Source organism: Anomaloglossus baeobatrachus, chromosome 5 (assembly GCF_048569485.1).
Source record: "Anomaloglossus baeobatrachus isolate aAnoBae1 chromosome 5, aAnoBae1.hap1, whole genome shotgun sequence".
NCBI classification, from domain to species: Eukaryota; Metazoa; Chordata; class Amphibia; order Anura; family Aromobatidae; genus Anomaloglossus; species Anomaloglossus baeobatrachus.
The window spans coordinates 42,842,981-42,865,507 of NC_134357.1; the positions used below are offsets into that span (position 1 = coordinate 42,842,981).

Sequence of the window (22,527 nt, forward strand, 5' to 3'; positions counted from 1 at the left end):
AGCCTACCCCAGACTCAGCCTCTCTCCTCCCAGCCTACCCCAGACTCAGCCTCTCTCCTCCCAGCCTACCCCAGACTCAGCCTCTCTCCTCCCAGCCTACCCCAGACTCAGCCTCTCTCCTCCCAGCCTACCCCAGACTCAGCCTCTCTCCTCCCAGCCTACCCCAGACTCAGCCTCTCTCCTCCCAGCCTACCCCAGACTCAGCCTCTCTCCTCCCAGCCTACCCCAGACTCAGCCTCTCTCCTCCCAGCCTACCCCAGACTCAGCCTCTCTCCTCCCAGCCTACCCCAGACTCAGCCTCTCTCCTCCCAGCCTACCCCAGACTCAGCCTCTCTCCTCCCAGCCTACCCCAGACTCAGCCTCTCTCCTCCCAGCCTACCCCAGACTCAGCCTCTCTCCTCCCAGCCTACCCCAGACTCAGCCTCTCTCCTCCCAGCCTACCCCAGACTCAGCCTCTCTCCTCCCAGCCTACCCCAGACTCAGCCTCTCTCCTCCCAGCCTACCCCAGACTCAGCCTCTCTCCTCCCAGCCTACCCCAGACTCAGCCTCTCTCCTCCCAGCCTACCCCAGACTCAGCCTCTCTCTTCCCAGCCTACCCCAGACTCAGCCTCTCTCCTCCCAGCCTACCACAGCCCCAGCCTCCCCCAGCATCAGCCTCTCTCCTCCCAGCATCAGCCTTTTCTGTCTCCAGCATCAGCCTCTCTCCTCCCAGCCTACCCCAGCCTCAGCCTCTCTCCTCCCAGCCTACCCCAGCCTCAGCCTCTCTCCTCCCAGCCTACCCCAGCCTCAGCCTCTCTCCTCCCAGCCTACCCCAGCCTCAGCCTCTCTCCTCCCAGCCTACCCCAGACTCAGCCTCTCTCCTCCCAGCCTACCCCAGCCTCAGCCTCTCTCCTCCCAGCCTACCCCAGCCTCAGCCTCTCTCCTCCCAGCCTACCCCAGCCTCAGCCTCTCTCCTCCCAGCCTACCACAGCCCCAGCCTCTCTCCTCCCAGCATCAGCCTCTCTCCTCCCAGCATCAGCCTCTCTCCTCCCAGCATCAGCCTTTTCTGTCTCCAGCATCAGCCTCTCTCCTCCCAGCCTACCCCAGCCTCAGCCTCTCTGCTCCCAGCCTCCCCATCCCAGCCTTCCCCAGGATCAGCCTCTCTCCTCCCAGCCTCCTCCAGCACGCCGTGCTCCTCTGCCGACACTCACACACCCGATCGCACACACACACCCGATCGCATACACTCACACACACCCGATCGCATACACTCACACACACCCGATCGCATACACTCACGCACACACACATTGACGATATCGCACATACGCGCTCACACTCACAACATCCGGAGATACCACATGCTTCTGGCCATGTGATCCTCCGGCAGGTCCTGGAAGCTCACAGCACAGTATCGCCGCCGAGAAGCAAGTGATATCCCAGGATGTTGTGAGTATGTGGATGCGATGTGATGTGTGTGTGAGGTGTGTGTGTGTGTGTGTGTGAGAGAGCGAGTGTGATCTGATGTGTGTGTTTGTGTGCTGTTATGTGCGTGCGTGTGTGTATTTTCCGCCGCTGCAGGACCTTGATGCGCTGGTAACTATGCTACCATGGTTACCAGCGCATCTTGTCCCCCGCTCGCACGGGAGCCCACACCAGCATACGCCGGCCAGCCTCAGCAATGCGAGGGTATGTGTCGGCTGGTTTGGCGGCGTACGCTGATGTGGGCTCCCAGGGGTACAGTACTCACCTGGTAGTCGTGGCTCCCTGACCATGTCGGTTCGGGGAATGCGTGGGGAGGGGGCGGGGCCAGAGCTAGCGTGCATTGTGTGAGGGGGGCGTGGCGTGGCCGAGTTGCCAATGCCTGCAGGGTGCCGGGGCGAGAGGGCAATCCGTGGGGGGGGGGCAGAGCCTGGGCGAGCGGCCGGTCAATCCGTGTGGGGGCGCAACCTGGGCGAGCGGCCAATCTATGCGGGGGGCGGGGCCATGGCGAGCCCAGCGGCCAATCAGCTTTGTGTCACCGTAAGGACACAATTTTGGAGCAAGACAGACAGACAGACAGAATAAGGCAATTTTATATATATATATATATATATATATATATATATATATATATATATATATATATATATATATATATATATATATATATATATTATATACACACATATATATATTATACTTATAATTAAATATATATATATATATATATATATATGTGTGTGTATATGTATGTATGTGACCAAACTGAAAGCATACTACCTTTATTATGCTTGAATTGACTACTTTTCTTCTGTTCCTCTGTCTACTTTGTTGACAGATGAACTGGAGGCGAGTGACAAAGCACCGACCTTGTCTCCATTAATCCCCTCTATATCTCTGCTCCTAGGAACGGATTACACTTGACAACAGGCAATGGGCAACAATTTAAAGGGAGACTTCTGGTGGCCGGCACATTGGAGAAATTGTTAGAGGGTGTGATTACATAATTTTGCAAATAAAGTGATTTGCGGTGACCGCACTGGCTGCGGTGCCAATAGTGACTTTCTGCTGTTGCCTGACAGTCTTAGGCTATGTTCACACTTCCGTTGTTTTGCATCAGTCACAATCCGTCGCCTTGAGGAATTACTGGATCCTGCAAAATATTTTGCAGGAATCCGTTTTTCCCCATAGACTTCTATTAGAGACGGATTGCGACTGATGGCCTTGCGTTGCATCCACCGCGTGACGGATCATTCGTTTAGTGACTGACCGTCAGACGGGAGCAATGCTGGAGCGGCAAAAAAACGGACTCTGCAGGTGTCCGTCGCCATCCGTCACAAGCTATAATTGATGTCTGTGGTGCTGGATTCCTTCATGCTCTACTGAGCATGCCCAGCATGTTTGGCACACCCACTGGGCTGTCTCAAACACAAACGGATCACGACAGATCCATCAAAAACAGACACCCAACGGGTGTAACGGATGCAACGAATCAGTTTTTTCACAGGTTTTCTGTGAACGGAATTCTGTGAAATAACACATCCGTTGACATCTCAAAAACGACGGATCCGTCTTTGCGACGCAACGACGGACCTGACGGAAGCAAAACAACGCAAGTGTGAACATAGCCTTAAGAGGGAACCAATCACCAGGATTTTCATATATGAGCTAAAGCCAGTGCTATACTGGCACTATCAGGCTGATTCTAGACATACCTGTAGTGGTCAGCTCGTATGTTTAGGTTTTGAAATCCTAAAAAGTAAAGTTTAAAAAAAATCGGCAGCTGCTTCTTGAGTGGCAGTTGCAATGGAGCAGATAATATATTCATAGTAATCTCCTCCCTCTGTTAGAATTAGCATAAGCATTATACAAATGATTCACTTTCTGTTGCAGGACCTGTGTGAGGTCATACCCATGTGACCTGGTATCCAGCTTTGTGGGCTGAGGCTCCACCCCTTCTGATCACATAGGTATGACCTCACACAGGTCCTGCAACAGGGGGAGGGGATAACGATGAATATATTATCTGCTCCAGTGCAACTGTCACTCAACAAGCAGCTAATTTTATGAACTATTTTGGATTTCAAAACCTAAACATCCGAGCAGACCACTACAGGTATGTATAGAATCAGCCTGATAATGTCAGTATAGCTCTGGCTTTAGCTTATATACGAAAATCCTGGTGATTGGTTCCCTTTAAAGTGAAATTCTACCCCTCAAAAAATTACTTTCTGAATATTAGGTCTATGCATGTGGCTATAGTGCAATATTTGTTTTGGGTTTTCAGAGCATCTTCACCCATAATAAACCACGCAGACACTATGCATTGGCCCGCGGCCCGGAGGCAGCACATGACTGTGCCCCGTGTGTCGTCCAAGCCCAATGTGTCACCTTCCACATCCTGATTTTACAGCAGACGCTCCACTTACTGGGAAGCAATGTGAGACATTTTCATATGGTGAATGCAATTTTTATATGTTAACTAAAAGCCATTAGTAAAGCTGTCATGGATGATAGATAAGCCCGAGCTGCATATTTATTTTAGTTAATTAGAGCTGGAATTTTTTCTTTTTCTTTTTTTTTTAATGGTCAGAAAATGACGCAAAATCTTCAGAATCGTTAGGATTTTATTTAACTCCGAAGTGTCTGCGATCATATAGGATAAGGTCGGCATATAAAAGCATCTTATGTCTTCTTTTTCTTACAATGTTATGACTTGGTGTCACACATGTGACAAGCAGGGTTTACTCAGTAGCAGGTAAACCCCCAGAAGATGTAACAACACACAGGGAACACAGGTGTCGCGATACAACGGAGATCCCTGCCGTTAGGGAGAGGGGTGAGGGGGGCACCCCCTGAACTCACCTCAAGCTGATTCCTGAACTCCCTAGTGTCCCTATAAAGGTTCTTGCAACCAGTTGCCAAGCCGGATACCTTAGGCCCTCAGCTAGCCCTGCACTCACACTGGCTAGTGAGCAGGCCGACAAGATCACTAGTCTCGCCACTACAATACAGAAACAGAAGGGAAGGAATACAAACAGCGGAAATAGACATGGAAGGAAAAAACACTACAGGAGGCTTCAGTTTGCTGCACACAACGAGACAAACTTCTTCCAGAGCAGGCTCCTTCCAAAGTGGACCACATAGAAACTGAATCCTCATTTTTATCACAAGCATCATGTGATCAGATGACATGACTTAAATTGAGAAGGGGAGTGATCCCAAAGAGCTGCACCTGAGATTGGAAGCTACATCCAGCAGCCAAGCAAGAAAGGATGCTTAACCCTTACAGTACCACAAGTAAGGAGATGTTATCAAATAACAGTAGTGAAGCTGCCAGCAGCAAGGCGTTGTGATCTTATGATTCACCCATGACATTTGGCTACACTGCCTTTTATTTTGACCAATGTGCATTCCTATGGCCGTACACTAAAAGGGGTGATCCACATAACAGGTGAGAAGTATCTGATCACGATCAGTTCTGCTGCTGGATCACCAACAGCAGGGCTCCTATGTGACTCATTTTGGGCTCCTATGTGACTCATTTTGGATGGGGCGATGACCTATGTATGTTACTGGGCATAAAGAATATCACTATCTTGACTTTCTTATTAAATGTGTATCACCAAAAATTATAGGAAATAACAATGCTGTAACCTCTTTTCCTATATTTCTATTCCTCTGTTAAACCTTTTGGAAATGTATGAATGAGTTGACTCCTGTACATTACTATTGCACTTATCGTTAGGGTGCGTCCAATCCTTCCCGTCTGAGTGTGAGGAGGCACCCCCGTGTTGACAAAGAATTATATAGTCCAGCTTGTTTGCCGAACTAGCTAAATATAACTTTTGTTTCTTGAGCCTTTGGAAAGTGACTTTATTTCTGCATCTGTCCCTGTAATCTCTTACAAGCTCCTGTCACTTTGCATTGAATTCTTGCAATCACCTCCATTCCGACCATTTCCTGAAACATTTTGGTATCCATACATTAATAATGCTGGCCACGCATGTTAGATAGCCATCAGCCAACTGGGTATGGGGTATTCAGACTGTCATCCAAAGGCATTTTATGAAGGGTTGGGCGTGTTGAATTTCAGCATGCCCGATCTCTTTGTATTCATGGGAAAGACACACCACACCAGTGGTGTCTAGTAGGAGCTTACACCCTTCTACCTATTGAGGAACATTAGAGTTGAGCAGAGGGATTTGCAGGACCCTGGTCTAAGGTCAGTAGTAAAACCTTCTTCCAGCTGTTGCTATCCTCGAATAAGTAGGACAGATGTGATTCATAAATTACATCATGACATGCTTACTAATCGGAAAAGCCATCAGGGATGCAAATTGGTAGGAGGTTGGGAGGTCTCTGATTTGGCAACAACAGACTACCAATGTGGCCAATGACTAGGGTCCTACAAATCTTTTTTTCCCCAACTTCAGAATGTTCTTTTTTTTTTTGGTGGGGGGGGGGTGAGGGTGGTGAGGGTTGGACATGTTGAATTTCAGTTGCACCATCACCAGTGGTGTCTAGTAGGAGGTTACATCCTTCTACCTATTGAGGAACATTAGAGTTGAGCAGAAGGATTTGCAGGACTCTAGTCCAAGGTCAGAAGTTTGTAGCTCCTATGAACCTTCTTCCAGTTTCTGGTATCCCCTGTGCCTCCTCGAATTAGTAGGCCAGATGCGATGCATAAATTACATTATGTCATGCCCACTAATGCGGGGATGCCGACCGGTAGGAGGTTTGGAGGGCTCGGTTTGTGGAGAAACAGACTACCGATGTAGCCAATGACCAGGGTCTTACAAATATATTTTCCCAACTTCAGAATGTTTTTTCTTTGGGGTTGAAAAAAAGGGTTGGACATGTTGAATTTCAACATGCCCACTCTTTTTTTTTTTTTTTATTTTATTTTATTTTAATGGAGATATGCACTATTACATACTGAGACCCCCCTGCATGTTTATAGCAGGGTTGGGAGGAATATCCATCTGAAATGTTTGGCCAGCATTACCGCCTGTGGGGTCTCTCACAGTCAGCCCCATAGTTGTTTACGGTCTTAAGCTTGATTTTTCTCTTCTCGGTGGTAAATACCTGATCACTGACCTTTCCATATCTTTCTTGTCATCCTATTTCTGTTCTGTGTCTGTTGTGAACTAATACAAAACTTTTGTGCCATCTCTATGACCCCCCCCCATCCATGCCCCCGTTTCTGTGCTCTCTGGTTTTCTGTGCCCCCCTTATGTTCCCTGTGGTGCTGTCCGTGATGTGCACACTCCAGGCTAGCATTGGATGACGTGATCCGACACAAGCAGCTCAACCTATCATCCCGTTTTTCTCCCAGGGTGGCAGGGGAGAATGACTTTCTTCAGACTGTTATAAACAAAGTGATTGCCGCCAAGGAAGTTAACCACAAAGGTCAAGGTAAGTCGTTTTTCTGCAATCCTCACATCGGGACCCGCAGCTGGGAAAATCCTCTCCGCTGCTCTGTAATTAAAATAGCAATGTACTGAGTAGAGGGTTTTAATTTTAATTAAAATAAATGATTGTACTCTAGAAAGGGGAGAAGATCATTTATCACCTCCGCAGGATGCTCGCATCCAGTAGCTCTCTGAGTAGAAATCTTATAATCATAGAAACAAGGCTGATTTTGATATATTTTCCATACCAAGAAACCTGTTTTAGGAATAGTATAACCCTAAAAAGTGTCTTCCCTATGAGTTCCTCGTAGATGGACATACATTTAATACATGGCATTTTGGCTGCCTGAAGCCACCACTAGGGGAGCTTAGGAGTTGACTGTATACGGTTCATATATATTTAAATGTATGCAAATTAGCTCTCCTCCAGAAGGAAGAAAGCTATCTAATCAATGAACCAGAGATTCCTCAGATCCTTGCCCCTTCTTGGCACATATTTTTTCACTTTAATAGGAGTTGAGCTGCAGTACCTTAAAATGGCCATTAAAGTGTATAGAGTAGTGGGCTATGTACTTTTATTAGCCTTATCATCCGATATCGGTGGATCTGAGAATTTCAAATGTCAAAACCCCATCCATTTGATATTGATGACCTATCATATTTTGGGGTAATCAATCACTTCAACAGGAATGTGTCATCAGAATATGACCCAATGTTTAAATCAAATAATAACTTGATATACAGTAAATAACGCAGGATTCACTGTCAAAACTCACCTCCTCCACCTCCTGTGCAGTATAATGACTGATACACCTCCATGTACAGTAGATAACACAGGATCAAGTATTCACAGTAGGTGATATCACAGCTCACCTCCTCCTCCTGTACAATAACTGATAACTCTATATTCAGTTGATAACACACGATCCACAATTTACAATAGGTGATGTCACAGCTCACCTCCTCCTCCTCTTCTTACAATGACTGATAACAGCTCTATATTCAGAAGATAACACAATCCACAATTTAAAATAGGTGATGTTACAACTCACCTCCTCCTCCTCTTGTGCAATGACTGATAACATCTTTATATAATAGAATTTCTTTTTCGCTCCTAATTGGGAGACCCAGACAGTGGGTGTATAGCTACTGCCCTCTGGAGGCCGCACAAAGAACTACACTTAAAAGTGTAAGGCCCCTCCCCTTCTGGCTATACACCCTCCCGTAGGAGTACAGATTCCTCAGTTTTAGCTTTGTGCGCAAGGAGGTCAGACACGCACGCATAGCTCCATTGTTTTTAGTCAGCAGCAGCTGCTGACTATGTCGGATGGAAGAAAAGAGGACACATATAGTGTCCCCAGCATGCTCCCTTCTCACCCCACTGTATGTCGGAGGTGTTTGTAAGGTTGAGGTACCCATTGCGGGTACGGCGGCAGGAGCCCACATGCTGATTCCTTCCCCATCCCTTTTTACAGGGCTCTGGGTGAAGTGGGATTTACTGGTCTCCAGGCACTGAGACCGGGCTCCATCTACAGCCCCTGGAGAAGATGCTGGATGGAGCGGAGTACATCAGGGACATGGCCCTGCATCCTCAAGGTACTCTGTGTCCCCGTGCAGGCGCTCACACCGCAGCATGCTGGGTGTTGTAGTGCGCCGGGGGACATCAGCGCTACGGCGCTTGTGCCATGGCCTCATTCAGCTTAGCTGAAGCAGGCACACTTCCAGGAATCGGTCGCGCCGGCCGCTGGGACTGCGGCGCGGCTGGCACTTGTGGTGCGCCGGGGACTTCAGCGCGGCCCGCGCTTTTACGGCGGCCGCGCTGATAACTCGAGTCCCCGGCTTTTGCGGCCTGCTTCCGTTCGTTCCCGCCCCCGGACCTGCCAGTCAGGAGAGGGGCGGGACGCTGGCCACAGCTAGAAATCGGTCATGCCGGCCGCTGGGACTGCGGCGCGGCTGGCACTTGTGGTGCGCCGGGGACTTCAGCGCGGCCCGCGCTTTTACGGCGGCCGCGCTGATAACTCGAGTCCCCGGCTTTTGCGGCCTGCTCCCGTTCGTTCCCGCCCCCAGACCTGCCAGTCAGGAGAGGGGCGGGACGCTGGCCAGTGCATCAGCGCTGAGGGCTGGAGTCGTTTTTACATACTCCAGCCCTCACCATCGGCACAGAGGGGACACTGTTTCCCGCACTTTTGTTTGGGAACTCCCACGGACCGCCCCTCTCCACAGACGCCGGCAGCCATTCCTGCTGACACGCTGAGCTGCAGAGGGGAGCCGGGGAGACCCAGACAAGGATTTCTACAGCCTCTTACCCGCTATTCAGCGGGCGGTAAGCAGCCCTCAGGGCTCACCCCTCTTGTGCCAGTAGTATTCTTAGTATTTTGTTGCTACAAATACTTGGTATTACATAGCGCTGGTCGCCCTTTGGCTATAGACTCTCTCACATTCAGAGAGCCAGCAGCATGTCGTCCGCAAAACGCAAGGGTGCCAAAGCACAGACATTATATGCTTCCTGCACCGCATGTGGGACTTTTCTACCGGCAGGCTCCACGGACCCCCATTGTGTGCAGTGCTCGGCCCCTGCGGCGCTTGCACAGCCGGGGCCTCTGCTGGACGTGACCCAGGGTGTACCACCTGTGAATGCTGTCCAGGTGACAGGCACTGAGTTTGCAGCTTTTGCTGACAGAATGTCTCTCACTATGTCACAAATTCTTGACACATTGCGAGCTAGGCCTGTACTTCAGGCCACGGACACTGTGCAATCATTGCCCCCTGGTCCCCCTCAGCTCCAAGCTCCGGGGCGGGCATATACACCTCAGGGTGAAGACTCTGACTCGGACGATGGCCCCGGGCAGCCTAAGCGGGCTCGCTATGACGGGCCTTCACATTCATCTCAATGGTCAGGATCCCAGCGAGATGAATCTATGGGTGATGAGGCGGACGTAACTGATCAGGATTCTGATCCTGGAACCGCTCTCAATCTAGATACACCAGATGGTGACGCCATAGTTAATGATCTTATATTTAACATCAATAAGATGTTAAATATTTCCCCACCAGCTCCTCTTGTGGAGGAGTCAGCTTCGCAGCACGAGAGAATCCATTTCAGATACCCTAAGCGTACTTTAAGCACTTTTCTGGACCACGCTGACTTTAGAGACGCAATCCAGAAACCCCACGCTTATCCTGAAAGGCGTTTTCCTAAACGGCTTAAAGATACACGCTATCCTTTTCCCCCTGAGGTGGTCAAAGGTTGGACCCAGTGTCCAAAAGTGGATCCTCCAATTTCCAGGCTTGCAGCTAGATCCTTGGTTGCAGTTGAAGATGGAGCGGCACTTAAAGATGCCACTGACAGGCAGATGGAGCTCTGGCTGAAATCCATCTATGAAGCGATTGGAGCGTCATTAGCGCCTTCTTTTGCAGCCGTATGGGCACTCCAAGCTATCTCAGCCGGGCTTGCGCGAGTTGACTCCGTCACACGTGCATTTGCCCCGCAGGTAGCACCATTGACCTCGCAAATGGCGGCATTCGCGTCGTACGCGATTAATGCTGTTCTTGACGCTACAAGCCGCACGGCAGTGGCGTCAGCCAACTCCGTTGTTTTGCGTAGGGCCCTGTGGTTGAGACATTGGAAAGCAGATTCTCATTCCAAGAAGTGCTTAACCAATTTGCCTTTTTCTCGTGACTGATTGTTTGGAGAGCGTTTGGATGAAATCATCAAACACTCCAAGGGTAAGGACTCATCCTTACCGCAACACAGACAAAACAGACCCCAACAGAGGAAGGGTCAGTCTGGTTATCGGTCCTTTCGAGGACCGGGCAGGTCCCAATTCGCATCGTCAAAAAAGACTCAAAAAGACCAGAGACGCTCAGATTCTTGGAGGTCTCAGTCACGCCCAAAAAGGGCAGCCGGAGGAACCGTTGCCAAAACGGCGTCCTCCTGACTTGGGGTCTCCGATTCCCACACCCGCGGTCGGTGGGAGGCTTTCCCACTTTGGCGACATCTGGCTGTCACACGTCAAAGACCGTTGGGTGAGGGATATTCTGTCTCACGGGTACAGGATAGAGTTCAGTTCTCGTCCGCCAACTCGTTTCTTCAGAACTTCTCCCCCACCAGACCGAGCCGATGCTCTGTTGCAGGCGGTGGCCGCTCTAAAAGCGGAAGGAGTGGTGACCTCCGTCCCTCTTCAGGAACAAGGTCACGGTTTTTACTCCAATCTGTTTGTGGTCCCAAAAAAGGACGGATCGTATCGGCCCGTCCTGGATCTAAAGTTGCTCAACAGACACGTAAAAGTCAGGAGGTTCCGGATGGAATCCCTACGCTCCGTCATAGCCTCAATGTCTCAAGGAGATTTTCTAGCATCAATAGATATCAAAGATGCGTATCTCCACGTGCCGATCGCACCAGAGCATCAGCGTTTCCTACGCTTCGTCATACACGACGAACACCTGCAGTTCGTAGCGTTACCTTTCGGTCTGGCAACAGCCCCCCGGGTCTTCACCAAGGTCATGGCAGCAGTAGTAGCTGTTCTGCACTCGCAGGGTCACTCGGTCATCCCGTATCTAGACGACCTGCTTATAAAGGCACCCTCTCAAGAGGCATGCCAACACAGTCTGAAAGTGGCACTAGACACTCTCCAGAGTTTCGGGTGGATTATCAACTTTCCAAAGTCTCATCTAACCCCGACCCAATCTCTGACTTATCTTGGCATGGAGTTTCATACTCTCTCAGCGATAGTGAAGCTTCCACTGGACAAGCAGTGCTCGCTGCGGACTGGAGTGCAATCTCTCCTTCAGAGCCAGTCGCACTCACTGAGGCGCCTCATGCATTTCCTAGGAAAGATGGTAGCAGCAATGGAGGCAGTCCCGTTCGCGCAGTTTCATCTGCGCCCTCTACAATGGGACATTCTACGCCAATGGGACGGGAAATCGACGTCCCTCGACAGGACTGTCTCCCTCTCTCAGACTGCCAAGGACTCTCTGCGTTGGTGGCTTCTCCCCACCTCATTGTCACAGGGAAAGTCGTTCCTTCCCCCGTCCTGGGCAGTGGTCACGACGGATGCGAGCCTATCAGGGTGGGGAGCGGTGTATCTCCACCACAGGGCTCAGGGGATGTGGACTCTGGAAGAGTCCACCCTGCAGATCAATGTTCTGGAAATCAGAGCAATCTATCTTGCCCTGCGAGCCTTCCAACAATGGCTGGAAGGCAAACAGATTCGGATTCAGTCGGACAATTCCACGGCGGTGGCGTACATCAACCACCAAGGGGGAACACGCAGTCGCCAAGCCTTTCAAGAAGTCCAACGGATTTTGACGTGGGTGGAAAGCAGAGCGTCCACCATATCCGCAGTTCACATCCCAGGCGTGGAAAACTGGGAAGCAGACTTTCTCAGTCGCCAGGGCATGGACGCAGGAGAATGGTCCCTTCACCCGGACGTGTTTCAGCAGATCTGTTGCCGCTGGGGGACGCCGGACGTCGATCTGATGGCGTCACGACACAACAACAAGGTCCCAGTTTTCATGGCACGGTCTCACGATCACCGAGCACTGGCGGCAGACGCCTTGGTTCAGGATTGGTCGCAATTCCGACTCCCCTATGTGTTCCCACCTCTAGCATTGTTACCCAGAGTTCTCCGGAAAATCAGGTCCGACTGCCATCGAGCCATACTCGTCGCTCCAGATTGGCCAAGAAGGTCGTGGTACCCGGATCTGTGGCATCTCACGGTAGGCCAACCGTGGACACTACCAGACCGTCCAGATTTGCTGTCTCAAGGGCCGTTTTTCCATCTCAATTCTGCGGCCCTGAACCTGACTGTGTGGCCATTGAGTCCTGGATCCTAGCGGCCTCAGGTTTATCTCATGAGGTTGTTGCCACAATGAGACAGGCTAGGAAACCATCCTCAGCTAAGATCTATCACAGAACGTGGAAGATATTCTTAGCGTGGTGCGTGGCTCAAGGGTTTTCTCCCTGGCCATTTGCATTGCCAACTTTTCTTTCCTTCCTGCAGTCTGGGTTGGAAAAAGGCTTGTCGCTTAGCTCTCTTAAGGGTCAAGTCTCCGCGCTATCCGTATTCTTTCAGAAGCGCTTGGCACAGCTTTCTAAAGTACGCACTTTTCTCCAAGGAGTTTGTCATATCGTTCCTCCTTACAGACGGCCATTGGAACCCTGGGATCTGAACAAGGTTCTCATTGCTCTTCAGAAGCCGCCTTTCGAGCCTTTGAAAGAGGTTCCCCTTTCTCGGCTTTCACAAAAGGTAGTTTTTCTTGTGGCGGTCACGTCTCTTCGAAGAGTGTCCGAGCTAGCGGCGTTATCTTGCAAATCTCCCTTCCTGGTGTTTCACCAAGACAAGGTAGTACTGCGTCCAATTCCAGAGTTTTCTCCCAAGGTGGTTTCTTCCTTTCATCTCAATCAGGATATCACTTTACCATCTTTGTGTCCGCATCCAGTTCACCAATTTGAAAAGGGTTTACATCTGTTGGACCTGGTGAGAGCACTCAGGATTTACATTTCTCGCACGGCGGCTCTACGCCGTTCTGATGCGCTCTTTGTCCTAGTCGCTGGTCAGCATAAGGGATCGCAAGCTTCCAAATCCACCCTGGCGCGGTGGATCAAGGAACCAATTCTTCACACATACCGTTCTGCTGGGCTTCCGATTCCATCTGGACTGAAGGCCCATTCTACCAGAGCCGTGGGTGCGTCCTGGGCATTGCGGCATCAGGCTACGGCTCAGCAAGTGTGCCAGGCGGCTACCTGGTCGAGTCTGCACACGTTTACCAAACACTATCAAGTGCATACCTACGCTTCGGCAGATGCCAGCCTAGGTAGACAGGTCCTTCAGGCGGCGGTGGCCCACCTGTAGGAAGAGGCTGTCTGACAGCCCGTTCATGTGGTATCTTTTTACCCACCCAGGGACTGCTTTTGGACGTCCCACTGTCTGGGTCTCCCAATTAGGAGCGAAAAAGAAGAAGGGAATTTTGTTTACTTACCGTAAATTCCTTTTCTTCTAGCTCCAATTGGGAGACCCAGCACCCGCCCTATTTGTTCTTAGGGTTTCGTTTTTCGGGTGCACATGTTGTTCATGTTGTTTCTTAAGTTCTCCGATCATGTTATCGGATTGAATTTGTTTTTGAAACTGTTATTGGCTTTCCTCCTTCTTGCTTTGGTACTAAAACTGAGGAATCTGTACTCCTACGGGAGGGTATATAGCCAGAAGGGGAGGGGCCTTACACTTTTAAGTGTAGTTCTTTGTGCGGCCTCCAGAGGGCAGTAGCTATACACCCACTGTCTGGGTCTCCCAATTGGAGCTAGAAGAAAAGGAATTTACGGTAAGTAAACAAAATTCCCTTCATTCACTTATATAGCACTATTCCACAGCGCTTTACATACATCCTCAACACTGTCCCCATTGGGGCTCGCAATCTAAATTTCCTATCAGTATGTCTTTGAAGTGTTGGAGGGAACCGGAGAACCCAGAGGAATCCCATGTTGACACTGGGAGAACATACAAACCTCCTGCAGATGTTGTCCTTAGATAACACATGATCCATCATTTACAATAGATATCACAGATCACCTTCTCTTCCTCTTTAAAAATGTTATCAGTCATTGTTTTATACAGTAGAGAACACAGGATTCACCATTCACAATAGATATCACAGCTCACCTCTTCCTCTTGAACAATGACTGATATAATTTTTATACACAGCAGATAACACAGGATCCACCATTAACAATAGGTGGTGTCACAGCTCCCCTCCTCCCCTCCTGTACAATGACTGATAACACCTCTATATACAAAACACAGGACTCACCATTCACAATAAGGGATGTCACAGCTCATCACCTCCCCCTCCTGTACAATGACTAACATTTGTATATATAGTAGATAACACAGAATCCACCATTCACAATAGATGTCACAGCTCACCTCCTCTTTCTCTTGTAAAAGAACTGATAACAACTTTATATATGAGAACTCAAACTTAATCAAAATAGCAATTGTTCCTGTGCCCAATCACCGGAAAAAAAAAATATTACTGGTGGAAACAGATGATAATAGTTTAGGTATTACCCATTACAGTTTACACCGTTGCTTATATTAGACAAATGTTAAGGCCAAAAAGTAACAAAACCTAACTCCAAATCACAAGAATGGCCAGTCGCCAACAATATAAAATAAAAGCTATATATTTTACTGACTTATCATGAAATACAGGATTAAAAAGTGGGTCACACAAGAGGCGTCATACTCAGCAGGAGACCGAGTGGTAAAAAGAAGACTCAAAGCAGTGCACAACGGCACAAAGATGGTGTATTCTATAAATGAATTGCAGGCGCCAAAAATACATCATAGTACCTAAATATAATCTAATAAAAGCACCAAGTGGGGAAGAATATACCGAGATAACGGAGTAATGTCCCAGGTGCGTCAAAATAAAAGGATCAGACGTGGACATCCACGGTGCAACATAATCTGATAACAGCGATACTTAGTAACACTGCCTATAGCATCCCAGCAGGGGAGGAGGATATGGATTTTCACTTATTAATTTTGGGGTGGGGTTTATAGACGATGTAAAAAAAAATGTTCAACATAAACAGAAGATTTAAACAATGGGTCATGTTTTATGACGTTTCCTTTGCGTGTCCACCAACGAGACTAAAAAAAAGTCATGGCCGAAAGTGCTGGCACCCTTGAAATTGTTCCCAAAAAATGAATTCTTTGTCCCAGAAAAGTAGTGCAATTACACATGATTATATAGAGATGCCATAGACCTCATTATTGTTGGTTGATCCCCCTGTAAAGACTAGTTGTGCCACCAGCCGATTATACCTAGTTAAACTTAGAAGCCAGTCCCATAATGTCGGCCGTCAAGGCCAACTCGTCGTTTTGCGCAGACGTATCTAATATCAGAGCTACAAACAATTATTTTCTCTCCTAGGGATGTTTGTCACAGCCAAACTGGCCAGTTAGCTACTAGGTCAAGTTCAATAGCTGCCAGGCGGATAATCACTTGGCTGCAGCAATCCGTGTCAGTGTCGGCCTTTAGGATCGGGCTACGCAGAGGCTTTCTGTATCGCTTCTAATTGATTGTAGCTGTCAAATGACAGATGCGGTCGACACCGTTGCACACAGCTCAATATATTTTTTTGGGGGGGACTGAAGCTAGTGTTAGTTAAAATGAATCAGTAGCGCTACAAACAGTATAAGTGTAGCCTTAGTCTTTACATTGAGAAAAGAGCTGATACATTTGTACAGACCAAAAAGATCTGGTGGGTTAGCTGTGATGGTGCATGTCTGCAACTCAGTAGTAGCCTATGTCCAAATCTAGCCAGACAGCGAGAGAGAGAATACAGCTCTCAAGTTACAATTGAAGAGAATGTATCGTCAGAAAATGAGCGATCACCTTAGAAAACATTTACCTGCAGATATAGGGTTAATTTGCAGGTGATAGCCTTATAACGTTGCAAGGCCTTAGGCTGTTTTCACACATCCGGTTTTTGCACTGCAGCTCAATCCGGCTCAAAAACCTATGCAACGGATGCGGCGAAAAAAACGGATCCGTTGCATAAGTTTTTCCATGCGGCCCGTCCGTTTTTTGACGGATGCGGCTTGATACTGAGTATGTGCAGTGCAAAAAAACGCATCCGGCGGCCGGATGTAGTTTTTGCCGCAGGACGCCGCATCCGGCATCCATAGGCTTGCATTGTAAATCGTGCCGTATCGCGCCGCATCGCCAAAAAAACGTGCCAGGCAACGTTCCATCTGGCCGCCGCATGGGCTAAATATGCAGCATCCGGCAAAAAACGGACGCAACGCAAGCCCCTGCGGCACAATACGGCGCTAATGCAAGTCTATGCGAGAAAAAACGCATCCGGTGGCAAAAAAACAAAACGATTGCGTGTTTTTCTGCAGAGTGCCGTATTGTGCCGCTCAGCAAAAACCAGATGTATGAAAGTAGCCATACCAAAAGTGCGGCTACAGGGAGAAAATTATCTTCATACCAGGAGCTGCTGACTTTGTCATGGGGGCAATCATGGAATCTCACCTTCCTAGTGCCTCTTCCTATTGACACTCCCGTTCTGATTCTGGAACAGTTTTTTGTTTTCTTCTGTGCCCCTCTTTTTCAAAGTTTCGCCCCCTGAAGTAAAGAAGCAAAATTTTCCTTTAAACCACTTCCAGTCATACCATGGCCACGCCCACGAGAAGTTCTGCAGTACACGCTCAGTCGGTTTTCGAGAAAATTTGCTTTCTTAATACCGATGGGTATAACTTTGGAATGGACGGTCATAGAATAAAAAGAAAAACTGTTCCAGAATCAGTGGAGCAGTGACAATTGGAGGAGGGAGTGTGTTTAATTGGAAAAAAATCCAGTAAAGGTACCCTTTAGCTTATGTGCTCACTGTGAGTATTGGGAGGCAGACGTTTCTGCATCTCGTGGCTGGAAAAACACAGCAGAAAAAAAAACCATGCGTTTTGCTGTATTTTTAATGCATTTTTCAACTGCGTTTTTCTAGGGTTTTTAGGACACCAATGAATGCGATAAACAGATATATAGAAAAAAATATAATTGCACAACCCCACAAAATATAATAAAATTGCACCCTGTGAACAGCTTTTTATGATTAAATAAATGAAAGAAAAATATATGACGTGAGGTCCCCCTTATTTTTGATAACCAGCAAAGGTAAAGCAGACAGCTGGGGACTGATATTATCAGAAAGGGAAGGTAAATGATTACTGGGGTCTTTCCAGCCTAAAGATAGCAAACTGTAACCAACCCAGAAGTGGCGCATCACATTATATGCACCAGTTCTGGTGCTTTGCCTCAGCCCTTCCCAGTTGTCCTGGTGCAGTGGCAATTGATGTAATGGATTATGGAGTTGCTGTCAGCTGTGTTGTCTCAGCTGGAATCAAGCCCAGGTGTTAGTAATGGAGAGACATCTATCAGACACCCCCATTACTAACCCAGTAAGTGAAAAGAAAAAAAGAAATACACAAATACTTTATTTGAAAAAGCACTCCTTCACACTTTCCCTGATTCACCAGTTAATTAAAAAGAAAAATCCATGTAGGTCCGTCGTAGCCCAGGGTTTCGTATAATAGTCCACAAAGGTAAACCTGAATGACTTAAAAGGAGAGAAATAAAAACAAGACACTGTCCCTCGTTCACCTATCAACTCAAACGACCGTTGCCACTGCAGCGGGTAGAGCTGAGGCGAAGCGCCAGAATTGGAACATCTAATGGATGCATCACTTCTGTGGTGGCTGCGGGATGCTATTTTTAGGCTGGGAAGGGCCAAATAACCATGGACCTTCCCAACCGTTGAGACCAACACCTAGCTGTCTACTTTACATTTGCTAGTTATTAAAAATAGGGGGAACCCCACACAGTGGTTTTTTTTTAATTATTTAGTTATTTAATCATAAAAAGCTGTCCAATAAGCTCCACAAAGTGCAATTATATTATCTTTGTCACCCTCTCCGTCCATCTAGTTCTTTTTATCATCTTTCACTATAGATCTGACAAATAAACAGACTTTGCCAATAATTAATTTAAAAATCCTTTATTGATACTTCAGTTCTAAGGGCTATACATTTTAAAACCATTTAAAAAGAGAATATCTAGGAATGTGTAGGATACAAAGTAAAAACATTTTTGTTCGAATCAAACCATCACATGATTGTAAAACTAAAATTTAAATAATGGATGGTAGTGTGATGCACTGGGTCAATTCGGTAAACGTGTGTGTAGATATAAAGAAAAAAAAAGAAGTAAAGAGGGTGTATGAGCAATGGCTCTAAAGTGTGAAAGTATGGGAGTCTCACAAAGGGAGGACTTAGGGGTACTTTGCACGTTGCGACATCGCTACTGCGATCTCGTCGGGGTCAAATCGAAAGTGACGCACATCCGGCGCCGGTAACTATGTCGCAACGTGTAAAGCCTAGAAGCACCGATAAGCGATCGCAAAGGCGTCGTAAATCGGTGATCTGTGTAGTGTCGGTCATTTCCATAATTTCGCTGCAGTGACAGATACGATGTTGTTCCTCGTTCCTGCGGCAGCACACATCACTGTGTGAAGCCGCAGGAGCGAGGAACATCTACTTACCTGCGTCCCGCTTGCAATGAGGAAGGAAGGAGGTGGGTGGGATGTATACATCCCGCTCATCTCCGCCCCTCCGCTTCTATTGGCCGCATGCCGTGTGACGTCGCTGTGATGCCGCAAGACCCGCCCTCTTAGGAAGGATGTGGATCGCCGGCCAGAGCGACGTCGCATGGCAGGTAAGTGCATGTGAAGCTGCTGTAGCAATAATGTTCGCTACGGCAGCTATCACAAGATATCGCATCTGCGACGGGGGCGGGGACTATCGCGCTCGGGATCGCTACAATCGGCTAGCGATGTCACAGCGTGCAAAGTACCCCTAAGCCAGTGCAAACAAAGGAGCAGATCAAGGTTGAAAATCAAATAACATCCACACATAACCATTATAGTATGTTTAATACACGTGTAATCAATGCAGGAGCATAGTTACCATATGAAAGTGCCCCAGGGGCACCCGGGGGGGTATTTTACACTTGCATTGGTACTTAGGGCAAATAGCATATTATTATCTATCTCTTCAGCATTCACTGCTGTCTAAAAACGCATGCAGAAAGCAAGCAAAAAAGCTACAGAAATGTAGTAATTCCACAATAATTTTTACATTTGCGTTTTTATAGTGTTTTTGACTGATTTCATTGAAGTCAATGGGTGAAAAATAAATGCAATCAAGAATGTTGCTCAGAGCCGCGTCTGCTGAGCGTAGATCCATCTCGGTCCTGTAGACTAATATAACTCTTCAGATTCACTCCTTGGACTTGAATAATGGGAAACCATTGATGAGAGAGATGTAATTAAATCGTATCCCTTAATGAGGGTGAATTGTATGGGATAGACACAAGCCGCCCGCTAAATATATCTACTGATGTGTTACGATAATGCACAAGGATGTGTAAGTCTTCTTCTTTTTTTTTTTTTTTTTTCCCCCTACTCTCCGGCAGGTCTGTGGGTAACAATGAAGCTGCTGCCTGGTGACATTCATCAGATCCGAAAGGAATTTCCTCATCTCGTGGACAGATCTACAGCCGTGGCACGAAAGATGGGATTCCCTGAGATTATCATGCCAGGTGTGCGGCGCTGCAATTACCGGGGTTAATGGGAAAGGGCAGCGTGATTCAATGCCGCTAATTTCATGTTGTAGCAATTAGAACAAGACTAAAGGGGTTTTCTTGAAAAGAAATAATGATTGTAATATTAGGGGTTTTTTTGTTCAAAAACAGGACTATAAAGCAATGGATGGGGGTTATAATGGAACGAGGTCCCCTTCAGTGTGGACTTTTTGCGCAGCGTTCTATCAATCTTTTAGTGATAAAATATCCGTAAAGCTCTGTTCACACTTAAGTCAGTTTTTACGAAGATTTCTCCAAAATTGCAGTCAAACCACAACCCATAGACTGTATGTGTTTGTTTTTCTGCCTGCCATTAAATGGAATCTAGGGAAAACCCGCAAATTGGTTTTTTTCAGGGTCACAGAGACTGACTTCAAATCGATCTGCGCAGATGTATGTATGAGGAGCAATAACCACACAGAGACGTGTCTCTATTCGGGAGAAGCTCAGTGGTCTTCTGATCCGTATATTGTAAAATACACACAGTTATTCAGTTCAACATTGTCCCTGATTGGTCAGAGATAACCAGTAATGTCCATACAGTACATCATCAGCCTCTTTCTTGCTTCCTAATACCAGCTTAAACCAGCTAATGAATACTTCTTTGTTAACACGTTGCTGAGCAAGAAGGAGGAGTCAACCTCCCACATCTCACATCCCATATCTCACATGGTGAGAACTAACTGATTACAGATTCTCTTCTAAATACCTCTTTGTTTATTGTTCATTCTGGCTTGATTATCTAGATAACATTCCTGTACGCACATCTTACACTACCTTCACACTTAGCGATGCAGCAGCGATCCGACCAGCGATCTGACCTGGTCAGGATCGCTGCTGCATCGCTACATGGTCGCTGGTGAGCTGTCAAACAGGCAGATCTCACCAGCGACCACTGAACAGCCCCCAGCCAGCAGCGACGTGCAAGCGACGCTGCGCTTGTACGGAGCCGCCGACTGGAAGCTGCGGAGACTGGTAACTAAGGTAAACATCGGGTATGGTTACCCGATGTTTACATTAGTTACCAGCGCTGTGTGCAGGGAGCAGGGAGCCGCGCACACTGAGCGCTGGCTCCTTGCTCTCCTAGCTGCTGTACACATCGGGTTAATTAACCCGATGTGTAATGCAGCTACATGTGCAGAGAGCAAGGAGCCGCGCACACTGCTTAGCGCTGGCTCCTTGCTCTCCTAGCTGCTATACACATCGGGTTAATTAACCCGATGTGTACAGCAGCTACATGTGCAGAGAGCCGGAGCCGGCAGCACAGGCAGCGTGAGAGCTGCGGAGGCTGGTAACTAAGGTAAATATCGGGTAACCACCTTGGTTACCCGATGTTTATCTTGGTTACAAGCTTACCTCAGCTGCCAGACGCCGGCTCCTGCTCCCTGCTCGCTTCATTTGTCGCTCTCTTGCTGTCACACACAGCGATCTGTGTGTCACAGCGGGAGAGCGGCTTTGAAGAAAACGAACCAGGGCTGTGTGTAACGAGCAGCGATCTCGCAGCAGGGGCCAGATCGCTGCTCAGTGTCACACACAGCGAGATCGCTAATGAGGTCACTGCTGCGTCACAAAAAGCGTGACTCAGCAGCGATCTCGGCAGCGAGCTCGCTGTGTGTGAAGCACCCCTAAGAATGATATTATAAAGCTTCTATGCAATTGTCATATAGACACACAGATAATTATGCTACAACATCTATACTTTGAATATTTACACACACAGATAATCTTATTACATTTGGACAAACGACCTATAGCCCAGGCCTACCCTCACGGACTCTGTCAGCAGGTTTCGGTACCTCATCTGAGAGCAGCATAACGTAGGCAAAGAGGCCCTGAATTCAACGATGTATCACTTAGATTACTGGGTGCAGCCGTTCTGACACAAATCAGAATTTTTAGATTTAGCCATGTAGCAGAGTTGAAAGAGCTAACCCCTCCCACAAAAGGCTCTCAGTAGAGATTGTACAATGATAATCTCTCCCAATGATTGTATAGTGAGTTGTCAGAGGAGGGGGGGTGCCAGACTGCCATGTGCTTCACTTTGTAGTCCAAGCAATGATAAGGGTCCTGCTGCATAATCAAACAGATCAGACCTTGATAAGACGGGCCATCCTGATTTTTCTGTGTTAACCTTTATAGCATGCAGTCTTCAGCTTACATAGCAAAAACCTGCTGACAGGTTCCCTTTAACTGGCTTTGTGAGTAGAAAGTCTATTGTCAAAGGAGTATAACAGATGTGTTAGAGGACCCATCAGCAGATTTCTCAATACAAAACCACATACATTATTTAAAAAAAAAAAATCTTACACCTGATGAGGCTGATGTATTTACTTTGAAAATCCATGTCAGTCCGGATGTATAATCTTGGTATTGTGACAAGCATTTTATAAATCAAGCAGTAGACCGAGAGCTCGTGAGTATTGAGTCTCCGCCCGACTGACAGCTG

At 47.7% G+C, this 22,527-nt stretch overlaps 1 protein-coding gene across 1 annotated transcript in view; it reads left to right on the forward strand.

The window, feature by feature from the left end:
• Positions 1-22,527, forward strand: part of DOCK1 (dedicator of cytokinesis 1) — a 523,077-nt gene that overhangs the window by 68,779 nt on the left and 431,771 nt on the right. The window contains exons 10-11 of the mRNA XM_075351602.1: positions 6,800-6,879; positions 19,914-20,039. Coding sequence (XP_075207717.1) covers positions 6,800-6,879; positions 19,914-20,039 — 206 coding nt within the window. The remainder of the gene's footprint in view (positions 1-6,799; positions 6,880-19,913; positions 20,040-22,527) is intronic.